General features: G+C 40.0%; 1 protein-coding gene across 1 annotated transcript in view; it reads left to right on the forward strand.

The window, feature by feature from the left end:
• Positions 1 to 12,347, forward strand: part of PLXNB2 (plexin B2) — an 89,562-nt gene that overhangs the window by 51,454 nt on the left and 25,761 nt on the right. The window contains exons 16-21 of the mRNA XM_082308704.1: positions 6,067 to 6,203; positions 6,827 to 6,994; positions 8,607 to 8,715; positions 10,459 to 10,686; positions 11,178 to 11,354; positions 11,815 to 11,954. Coding sequence (XP_082164830.1) covers positions 6,067 to 6,203; positions 6,827 to 6,994; positions 8,607 to 8,715; positions 10,459 to 10,686; positions 11,178 to 11,354; positions 11,815 to 11,954 — 959 coding nt within the window. The remainder of the gene's footprint in view (positions 1 to 6,066; positions 6,204 to 6,826; positions 6,995 to 8,606; positions 8,716 to 10,458; positions 10,687 to 11,177; positions 11,355 to 11,814; positions 11,955 to 12,347) is intronic.

Genomic DNA, 12,347 nt, shown 5'->3' on the forward strand with positions numbered 1-12,347 from the left:
TGTGCTGACGAAGCACAAAGCACCTCAGAGGACATACAGTTGCAAGACTCTGACATTACTGTGAGGCGAAACCAAAAAATATAGTTTGTGAAGCTCAGTTTAGTCCCTGATGCAAAGATAAGGCAGTGGCCCGCAGGAATGCGAATGCCACGTAAGGGAATTAATTGGTATCCCAAAGAGAATAAATGAATTTGCTGCCAAACAAACTAGCACTATTTGAATGTTACATACCATAAGCAACGTAGAAGGACTTAGAAATTGCCATTGTCTCACTGTTTCAAATCAGAGCAGACAACCACTGCTTTTAGGTAGACCATATCAATGGGATGGGCACCAACATCAGTTATAAAACAGAAGAGAGAACCTATTCGTAGCATTATTATCCTTCCAGCAAAGCTGCCTAATGGTTATCAAAGTGCTGGGAAAGCTGCTTATCAGTTCAGGAGTACTAACCCAGCAGTCTGGTACAACATGGGAAAGTTGGGTTGCAGGTGGACTTTGAGATCTCGAACTCAACATTTTCACACCTAAGTAGGATTTAAGGAAGGTTTGTATGTAAGATATGTAAAATGCTCAAATTTCCCATGACTGACAAGCTACAATCTGCTTGGACCTACAAGCAAGAAATCCTGTTGAGATCAAATTATTTCTTCAGGATGAACGATGCAGTAGGGAGGAAGTTACACCTGTTGACAAGTTGGACTATATGATCGGTGTAGGTCGCTTCCAACTGAACTATTCTATTGTATTTTATTCTGAATAGCATAGCTGTGGATGTGCATATGTTTTACCAAAACTGCAAATCCACTTCCTACAAACACAGGGCATGATCATGAGAGCGTAAGGTGGTGGGGAGTCCCAGCAGTGGGAAGTCCCTCTGCTGGGAGACGGCTTACCAGCCTCGCCAAGAAGCAGGCCACTGAACAACTGACAGACATTGGAACAGGCTTTTTTAAACTAGACTATCAAAAACCCCACATAATGAGGTAGCCTGTTATTGCAGAAAATATTTATGCTCAGACATTAAACTACCTGGAAGACATGAACAATATTTTCCCGGTGACAAAAGGAGAAGTATGGACCAGAAAAAACACTCCTCCATTTCAAGCAAAATAAGAAAAAGACTGAAATATGCATGAATTATGATTTTCTACACTTTAAGGAATTATAAAACAAGGGTTAAATTAGCGTTTGCAGGGTTGTTTAAATTTTACTGTGTCCATGAGAAATGAAGTATTGCCAAGTCCTCACAAGGGCTGACGTTTTCCAGAAGAATTATTACAAGACTGCTCCAAATTCCATATAAGACACATAATCAAATGTTCTGCTTAACATCATAATTGCACTGAGCGCTGCGGTGTGATGTTATAGTGGTGCACCGTGCTGTGATGTTACAGAAAGTGTGACTTCCCCTGGGCACCTTCTGACTGAGCTAACAAAGATCCTGAGGTGCAGAGAGTTAAAATGAAAGCGGGTTATTTATTATGACGGTAGGTGTACTTCTGTTTCAGAGACTGAAATGAGAAAAGGGCAGAAACAAGGAGAGAAGAAACCCTTGAGGGGATCTGGAAAAGGTGGCATCACTGATCTCACAGCACTTGAGGTCCTAGGTTTATCGGTGCTGTTTGTAATGGCTGAACATTCAGTATTGCTCAGGATTGAGTCCAAATTAAAGGGGGGTTGCCTCTTGGTAAAAGCAGCATTTTTATTATCCCTCAAACAACGTTTGCAGTGAAGGATTTGCCCTTTGCCCCTCATTTTCTTCTGCAAGGAGAAGGAATCTCATGCAGGACTGTGGTAAGCAACGTAGAGCTGTGGGTAAGGTGCAGCTTTGCTAGACTGCCTAAGCTAAGACTGTGTAAGCCTAGACCTGGCAGCTTCCAAGAGTCTGAACCTCTCTGTTCCACTGGCGAGTGCCATGTCAGCCATGGGAAGGGGCTACCTTCTCCTTAGGTAACACGATTCTCGTTGAAGGCTTGTACCACCACTGATGGTACTTTTTCAAATCATCTTGGCATTCAGTGAAATATCGTTCTTCTGCTGATCTTATCTACCTAATTGCATTTTTGAAAAATGCTTTCTGGTTGAGCATTTGGATGACCCAATTTTTTTTTCTTTATTGGTACTCTTAAGAAGACCACCAGGTGGGCTGATGTAGCTTTGCTCTTTGAGCCATCCATGAATATTTTAGAAGAGCACTAAAACTTGCTCATAGCACATTGCTTTTGCAATAAAATGGTTATTAAAATTGTTAAAATTCTTAAGAATTTATTTTAACTACTTATTTTTTCTGGCAGGTCCTTAAGAGGAAGGGAAAGGGGGAAAATGTGAAACAGAAAATAGCAAGTTAAAATTAATCAAATCATTTTCCTGACAAGTTTACAGTAACAAAGTGTTACTATATGATGCTTTGTCTTAGCAGTCATGCCGAAGAATTCCTCTGCACACAGAGCACAGTTCAGCTTCTTATTAGATCATCTTTATGAGACATCCACATTATTTGGTCTCTGGAGAGCTCTTGGTATTTGCAAAATTACTTTTAAATACGCTAAATATGAATACTTTGAATTAAGCCTTTTTAAAATAGTCCTTTGAGGAACTGCTGCAAGATCAATGATTAAAGAGAATATAAGGGTTAAACATAACTGTTCCACCTCCTCTTTGGCTGCTACCTGTGTTAGCTCCCAGGGTGGTTCTTGGCCTCAGATTTCCATTCAGCCTCAAGTGCAGCCGAAATGTTCCTGCGCCGTGGATGGGGTGAGGTGTGGGTGGCGTGTTCTTCTGTCTGGCATGGCTGGGCTTTAACTTCCAGCAGAGTTGGAGTCTTGCTAAGGAAAAACCAGTTTCTGGGGAAAACAGAACAGATACTTGTTTCACTTCCCCCTTGCAGCTGTGTTATTCAGAGGTAACTTTGCTGTTTGGTTACCTATACATCCCTATTCCTAGGGAGGCAAACGTAGGCCACCACTGAAAGGTCCCCCACAGAAAATGGTGCTGGATGGTTCTGCTTCAAGTTCATGACTCACTCGATGTCTACTGGTTGTTAGCAACAGAGCCAGCTGACGCCCTGCCAAAGTTACCCATCAGATAACCCAGAAGAGCTTTAACAGGGCAATTATTTCACATTTTTGCAGGAAAAAAGGAATACTGCTGTCTAGCAGTTGTTCTCAGCAAGCTTCCTTTCATTTTTTATGCTGAGGTTACAGAGAACAGTGGTGTGTGATGCTTCAGAAACCTTTTCTTCTTCCTTTCTTTCCTAAGTCTCTGCTTAAAGGCTTGGCTTTAAGGGGTTTCTTGTTCTTTTCCTTCCTAAGGCTGTCCTTAGTGGCTAGGCTTTCAGTGGAGGTAGTATTTAGGGAAAAGGCTATGAGTTTTAAATAGTTTTTCTGAGGTTCAGGGATAACAAATTTGTCTATACTGATTCCTTAGCGGTTCTTGGGGGATACTTTCATCTGAAAGCTATCCCAGGCATGTTATGCAGCTAATCATTGCTGTGGATTTTTACTGCAGATGATACGGAGGTCCAACATGCTTAACGATTTATAGCAATTAAGATTTAATTTGAAGTTAATAAAAGGTATGGTTTTCTGTCCATGTGGTAAGGTTACACTTGTATTTGATACTTGTATTTGATACATTTTTATAAACTATTTATTGACTGTGTATTTTATATACAATTTTGATTGTAATTTTTTAGCAACAGAATTGTGTTACAAAAAAGCACAAATGAGTTTTTCTGTGAAGTGCATGTCTAGACTTGTGTTAATTTAAACTTCAAGTGTGATTTTTAAAACTGGCCCCCTCAAACTTTTTGTTTACCATAGCATGACTTATTTCAATTTAGCTTAAATCAGCAAGCAATTAAATCCAAAGAAGAGTATGCATAGAGAGGGTTGCATAGACCGAAGTGAGCAAGTTTTAGTCAACTCCGTTATATTGAATCAAGGCTTCTTTTTGCTTAGAAAATGATTTAAAATGACTTTGAATCACTTCCCTACATAAAATCTTGTAGCCCAAGTGATGTATTAAATTAAAACGAAATCAAAGGTTAACACATGAGAGCAGTCATATGCTGCAGCGACGTGCATCTTGAGGAGTGAAGGGTTTACAAACAGATTTCTCTCAGGAAAGAAAAGCAATTGACACCCAATTAGTGTTAAAGCAGATTCCTAAAGCTCAATGACTTGAGAGCAAATTACAGTTGTCATCGTGGATTTGTGAAGTGTGCTGAACAATGATGCATTCCTTCGGAGGGAAGTTGCTCAGACATGAAAGTATAAAACAAGCACAGCAAGTACGGAGTTCTATAATATCTGTGCTTCAGTAAAACAAGTTTGTAAAGTAACCATGAGGTCAGTTGAATGCATTTTTATGGATTCCTGCTGCTTGTTAAAAACCTGTCGATGGCTCACCGAGCTTTGAACCCAACTGAGGTACATCAGTCCCCCTCCTCCCTGCCGTTCGTGGGCCCTCAGATTTCTAGCTGTAAGCTGTCACAGAGGTGGCAGTCTGTGCCTGAGCAAAACGACATGGGGGAAAGGTTTTTGCTGCATGACTAGTAAGGTGTGGGCTGGCTGCTGTCTGTTTCTGAGTAGGGCTTTTCGTCCTTAGAGTGGGAGATGAGTGCAGTGTGATGGTGATCAGGGAAACCTTCATCAGCAAGGGAAGTTTTCAAACTTCTTTGCTCTTCCTTTATTCGCATATGTTTCATATGGAATAGCCCCAAGCCTGGACTTTATTATCAGTCAACCATTTTAGCAAGATTATGCAAGAGGAGGAGAGCAGATGTGATTTACAAACATACATGAGTTTGGGAAATAAACTTATTGCTTATTAGACTCATTTAAGGAAAGCCTGAGTTTGAATTTGGATGAAGCAGCACAGTTATACATCAGAAGAGGCATTACCTGTTCCCAGCCTACCTAAGCCATTGATCTGGTATGCTTTAGCAAATGCAGCGTCCCTTGTAGCAATGCCCCTGCCACATGCTTGAACCCGGCATCCCGTGGCGGTGCACGTGGCAGCTGGCTGCGTGGGACCACCTTGCTGCCTGCAGGCACAACAGCCATCGCCCCGGTGCGAGGGCTGCGGCACGTCTGCCGCCATCCTGGCAGCCCGTGCCCCACAGGCGTGGCCAGGCCACGGAGTCGGCAGGCAGCGCTCGCCTGGAGCCAGCTGGTAACCCATCTCACGCAGCTTGCGTGGCTTTGGTCATCCTCTTGATTCAGCAGCTTCAGCCTTGTCCTGAATAAGGATGCTTTTCTCAACTGGAAGCAGGGACTACTTAGAGATGAAGTAATTAAATCACACTGTTCATGAAAAGCCCTCACTGTTAATTTACAGTATTTGTCATAGCTCCCGGAATACAATCACAGAAACAAAGACTGAATTGAGAACAAAAGGAGGGAACTTATTTGAGAAATTTATATTTTCAACAAACTTCGTAACAATTTCAAGCATGTCTGCTTATTTCAATTGATTTTAAGAATCCTCTCCAAGATTCTAGGTGCTCAAGGAAAAGTTTAGCATTTTCTGATTTTCCTTCTTTGCAAGCTTCATTGCTCAAGAAAGGGATACCGATTATACTGCAATTAAGAGCCATAAGCGACAAATGGAATATGAATATTTCTTCTGTTCGGTACCAGTTTTGGAAACCTTGCTCTGTCTCTCCTGTTGCTGACACAGGGTGTAGGAACAGGTGAGGAAAGGTTAAGATAGAGTCATCCATAAAGAAGAGAGAAAACTTAAAATACAGAAAATCCAACAGGAAGCTCTCACAAACTTAATGGCAGCTAACTCTACATATTGCATATAGAAGATACAAATTCATATAAAGCCTTGTAAAATACAGTATGGAAAAAACATAAGTACGTTCACATCATCTGTTACTTCTTCCTTTAGCATGAATAATGAAAGATTTTGTTTTATTTTAGAAGAATTGTCCATCGTTATTTTAATTTTATTATTTTTCAGGTAGTAATATTAAACTTCTGTTAGCTACTATACCAATTAATACTGGTATAAATTTTATTTTACTTAATTAGTTTGACCATCTTCTCTTTGCAGGAACCTCATCCTTCTGGAATAAGACCTGAAAGTGGTCCACAAGCGGGTGGAACCATGCTTACCATCACTGGTACAAACCTGGCCACTGGTTCCAGGAAGGATGTTCAAGTTTCAGTCGGTAGCCAGCCTTGCAATGTGTACGTACCCTGTGTAATTAACAATACAGAGCTGTATCCTAACAAAGCACCGACCTTTTCTGGCCTTTAGAAATTACACAAATCCATTGTCTATCTCTTTGTGACTCATCCCATGCAATGGAGCTCTGCACGTAACGTTCAGACAGAAACTCTCAGAGACTCCAGCTGGAAGAGGCAGCTGTAAAAACAACCAAAGTAGGAGAACTCAGATATCCACAAAATCTTCCAGTTTCTGCTTTCTTTGCTTGACTGGCTGCTCTAAACCCACCCCTGCTTTTGCTCAGCATCTCCTCAGTGGTTCCATATAAAATCTTAATCTTCTAGTGCCCCTTGGCTTGTTCCTCTCACTTCTTTTTCCTTTTATTAATTGCTGCCCTTCTCTCCCCACCCCGAAAATGAAATGTGCTGACATTGCATTGTTCTTGTGTTTGTACACTATTCCTTTTCATATCCTATATCTTTTTTAAAGATCCTAAGTGATCTAGAGAAAGAGTTGTCTCCTCTCATAACTACTCAGTGCCTAGCAAAAACAGAGCCCTTCTGGGGTACTACCATAAAGAATACAAATCACCATAATGTTAGTAACTGAAGATGTTTCCTCTTCTTTTTCTTCTCCAATCTAGCACTGAATTTGCAGATGAGATCGTTTGTATTACAGGACCTAATAGCAAGGTTGAAGCTGTTGAAGTCAAAATGGACTATGGGGGCACGACAGTTAGTGTACCAGGGCGGTTTTCATACAGTGAGAACCCTACTGTCACCAAGTTCCTGCCAGTAAATAGCTTCAGCAGGTAATTAAATGTTTTTCATAACTTCATTTACAATTGGGTTAAAATATTTGTAATACATAATAAACCTATTACATACAGAACTGTTTGAAATAAAAACTCCTGTACTCTAGCCATGCACACATTCAGATATGTAGAGTTTGTGATTTTTCTTAACCGCAGCTGATGCTTGAAAGTATTCTGTTTACTTCCAAACTTTAATCCCCACTTCAAAGGTAAATCCTGAAACCAGAAAAGGTAATGAGTTTCTTTTAAATGAAGATGTCTCGAAGAAAGAGATTTGAAGGGTTTCAGCATGATGTCAGGCAACATGATCTTTACGTTACAAATCCTTATCCTGTCTAAAGGAGAGATCGTCATCTGAAAGTGATAGAAAAGATTTCGAACAGTTCTTCTGTTCAGCTTTTAATAAGTAAGCTGGAAAGAGAGGAAGGTTATGGCTTGTCATCTCTTTATCCCATGAGGAGAAAAAGCATCTCTTTAGGAAATCTAGATAAGGGTTCAATAAGGCTTTTAAAACGTATGCTGTCTTCTATGGTGGTATTCATTAACACCCCATTTGGTAGCTGCTCCTTCTGGAAAAAAGCTCACCTAGTACTAATTGTGAAACCAAAGAAATGTATGCCACTCTTATATTTGCAGCAAAATGGCAAATCGTCTGTATAAATGTCCTAGTAGCATACCTCTGGTTTTGAGAGTCATTCTGTGACCAATACAGGGACAAACTTGTGGCCTTGGCTCACGTTGGTCTCTGCTGTTCCCTAATATTCTGGTCTTTCTGCCTTGTGGAGGACAGTTGGCAGAGAGAGATCATGATGTTTTCACTTTCTTTCAGTAAAAAGAAGTGTAAAATCACAACCTTACAAAGAGGACATTAAAAATAAAATTGGCTGTGACTTCTAGAGAAATTGGTACCTGCCTCCTTGAATATTGAGTAGTCACTTATGTAAAATAGGATTTGTTTTTAATACTTGCTTTTGATTTTGGTTTGGGTGGTTTTGGGGCCTGAAGGGGTTTTTTGGTAGATCAATAGTGATTTACCCCAGGGAATTTAAGAGACTTCTTTTTTTCCTCTGTATAAACTGAAGCTTACTTTAATGGATTGCTTTGAGGATTGCTATCCCTCTAAATCCATGTTACTTTGATGACTTTAATTCCCACTGGCAACTTGCATGTATTCTTCTTATGCGAATGCATTATTTTTTAAACAATGTCTTGCAAATGAAAGGGAATAAAAAGCCAGGTCCCTACAGACCTGTGGAAAAAACACTCTCACCTTTGTCTCTGTGTGTGTGGTAGGTGGAGTGTTTTTAATAAAAACGCTGGAGAAGTAAAGCACACAAAGATAGGCATCAATGAACAGCCACGAATACTGACAAAGCAATTTGTACTTTTTTAGTCTACTGTTTTAAAATGAGTTTGAAGTTGACATTGCTGCTTTTAATTGCTGCGGTCATCAATAGTTTTAACAGAAGTCTTTTGTGTAGGATATCTAATTGTCATATAGGCATTAGGTAGCTGTTTTCAGTGGAAGCAGTAGCAGCACAGGATAAAGCAGTCTATAGCTATGGTAGTTTGCCAATGACTTGACTTCTTTTTTAATTCTGCCTTTCAGTGGAGGGAGAAACATTACAGTAACTGGAACCGGGTTTGAGCTCATCCAGACTTTCTCGTTGGTGGTATATGCAGAACGTCCAGAAGCAGGGAAACTGAATCTGAAAAGGGTAATTTTCTTTCTTTCCCCCCAAAGGCATGACACTGGATGCATAACATATAATCTGTTCAAAAAATGCATTTAAGTTTGCCCACTGGACTTCACTGGGCTTGGAGTGGAATAAGGTTTGAATGGATTTCTGGGTCTGTGCAGGGTTTCCGTGGAAGAAGAGCCTACTTCTACCATCTTGACTTACATTCACTTATACCTTGCAATCTTCTGCTTTAAAATTATTTTCATTCAGTATGAATAAGGATAGAATAATTAAGCTTTGAGTGGTAAAGTGGATGTATTTCAGAATTTGAAAGTGTTTATTTTTTCTTTATCTTTTCCCTTCTTCTCCCCCTGCAACCTTTAGAGATTTGCCTAAAACAGGTCCCAAATCCAGACAATGCTGAGTGCTCAGCTTTGCACAGTCAATGCCTTTTATTTTCTCACACCTCAGTGAACCAAGTTGTCTTTTCTTTCTCACTTCATGCATATTCCACCTATAGCATGTTCACAAAAACTTGTGAAAAATAACATTAAAAAAAAAAAAAAGTCCTTCTTGCATCTCATGTTAAAAACAACTGACATTACCCATAGTCTCAATTTTCCACTCTTCTAATGAAGATCACAATTTAATGCAATGATTGAGGACTTAAAAGTGATCTTGCAGTAAGAATGTTGTAAGACTTTTTCTAAGGCTGGCTCTCCAATTTAAGACTGTCTTGTGATCCATAGAGTTGGTAATGTGCATGTTTTGTATTATATGCATGATTCAACTTTTAGAGTATTTCAAAGCCAGCTGGATTTGGGTCCATCAGAACCCTATCCTTAAAAATTTTAAGAGGAAAACCACCTACATTTCTTAGGCCAGAAACTGCAAGATGTAATTATCTTGATAACCTTAACTCCCAGGACAATCTCAAAGTCTATTGAGCATCCTTGATAGTGTTTATCAACATTTCTTACTCCCATCCTTATGTGTGCTCAGCAGCTTCTCAGCACATTAGCTTAAGTTGGCATTATGTACAGCACACATTCTTGGTTAAGACTGGAAACTTTTCTAGTCTTTTGTTTTGCTTCCACTTATATGGCAATACCAGAAATGTGGGGGAGAAGCTATGAAATTGTGTTTCTCAAAGTGAGAAACTGAGGTGGTGACAGAAGAAATGTTGAGGGTTCCTATTAGTGTTGTTGGCTGTGGTTGATGTTACTGAATGACTGAAGGAGTTTCTAGGATGAAAACATTTGTGTAATTGGGGGTGGAAGACAGGTTAACTGAGTTGCTACCTTGAGCAGTTGCTTGACAATTGGTAAATTTTATTCCAAAATTTCACTTAGTGATTGTATTGAATTTCAACGATGTATTTTACAGTGTCAGTAGAAAAGAATCTACGTGAGATACTTAATGGTACAGAAGACGATCTTGATTAAAGCTGCCACGTTAACCTCTTCATCTTAGAGCAATTTAACGATATCAGCCCAGTGTGGTCCAGAGCCGCAGAATTTGGAGGCAATGGAAACTGATCTGTAGCCTAAGCTTTTTCTGCAGGCAGCTGCTAGAACATAATGAATCAACAATTTATTCCCATCAACAAATTTGTTTCATTTTCTTTTCAGAAAATACCTCATACTATGTTATTTCTGCTGTATGGAGAGGATATAAATCCAGTGGTTTTATTTCTACAGTCTAAAGTTATCAACAGTTATGTACAGGAATGAGTCAAACTCTAAAATGTGCATGTTCTTCTCGTCCTGTTTCTTACAGTTTGATGGAAAGCTTGTTACAAGACTCAATGAAACCACGGTGGTTTTTTCTTCCCCGCCAATAGTGGAAGACCCAGAAAACTATAACATTACCACAATTATTCTAATGGATCATTATCATTTGGTTGTAAAAAATGAGACCCACTCCTTTGCCTATGTTGCAGACCCAACCTTTGAAAACTTCACAGATGGCATCAAAAAACAAGTCAACAAACTTATTAATGCAAAGGTAAACTTGCCAAGACACGGTGGTTGCTCATTTTGTCCTTGAAGCATGTATGGAATTTTTCCTTCCTTTCTCAAACCCCTAACAGTTGTTTGGCACTATAGCCAAAATGCTTGGTAGAGTCCCTTACCTCCGCTAGATGATGAACATTGTCAGCTCCCCTTTCCTCCCCCCTCCCCTTCTCAGAGACAGTTGCTATCTTTTTAGCCATGCTTTGGGTTTCCTGGAGATGCCCCCAGCTGCTGAGCCTAGCATTTGGAAATGCCCTCTGCCATAGAGCTCCCAAGGACTGGAGGACTGTCCCAAGGACATCTCTTCTCACACCAGGAAAGAAAGGAGAGGAACTGCATAATCCCCAACCCCTCTGCTCTTCTGTACGCTGCAGTGCAAATCACATCTGCTGCTAAAAATTATCCAAATGGAAAGTTCTAACTCAGGACTTCTTGTCTCCCAAGACTTTGCGATGATGACTTAGCCTTGTATTTTCTGTCTAGGGCAGTAACCTGAACAAAGCCATGACCATAGATGAGGCCCAGGCCTTTGTGGGTGATGAGCCTTGCAACATAAAAACACTAACTGAAACGGATTTATATTGTGAGCCACCAGAAGTACAGCCTCAACCAAAGAAACGACAGAAGAGAGATACCATCAATAACCTTCCTGAATTCATTGTAGGTTACCTTTTCAATAGAATTTAATATCATCTGTAAGTGACACTGATACAGTGCTTCTTAATTGAAGTAATTTGTTCTCCAAAGTTGTTGTAGTACCATGAAGAAACTCCTTGCAGTTCTTTCTTCCTCCAGCTTCTGCCTGCTCTATAGAAGACGTCACGTAAAGAGCAGTCCCAAGCTGCCAAATGCCTTCTACCTTCATTACATAGGAATGTAAAATTGTAGCTAGACAGGCTGGGGATTTTTCTTCCTCTGCTAAGCAAAATAAAATTACATCATGGAATAAAGTGCTAGTGACCTAAATTCAGTATAAAATATTCAGAAATGTTTCCTTTGTTTGGCAATTTGAGCTAGAAATTCACTTAGTGAGAATTGCTAAGAATTTAGAGTACAACTGAGAAGTGAACCACTGTCCCTTTGCACTTTTTGAGACAAATGTCTGTGCTTATCTAATTAGGTGAAATTTGGACTCCGGGAATGGATCCTTGGGAGGGTAGAATATGATACACGTGTGAGTGACATCCCACTGAATCTTATTTTGCCACTGGTTCTTATTCCTATGATAGCAATCATCGGCTTCTCTATCATCTGTTACAGGTAAGTTCCTTTAATTAGGTGCTTTTACTGTCCTAAAGCTTTCAAGGTACTACCTGATTGTTTTCAGCTCAGTCTACAGAAATTATCTTCCATCTTTTTTATGAGCTGCAGAGTTAAGGAAGGCAGTTACAGCTGGAAATATGTATGAGCACCAATTTATTCCTCTCACGCACACCAAATTCCTTGTTGTCAGTCAGCCCAATCCATCCTTTATACATAAGCACAACAATTGGTCCCAGGCTTACCAAGCGCACGATTGCAGAGTGAGTTGCACACATACATTCTTGAAATGGCAGCTAAAGTGCCTCTTGTGAAGGAGATAACGTATTCCATATACATATCCATCAGCATTTATGCTGCCTCAGTCAGCACTGTAGGTCTGAGCTCGATGGA

Source organism: Platalea leucorodia (genome assembly GCF_965183815.1).
Source record: "Platalea leucorodia genome assembly, chromosome: 4".
Taxonomy (NCBI): Eukaryota; Metazoa; Chordata; class Aves; order Pelecaniformes; family Threskiornithidae; genus Platalea; species Platalea leucorodia.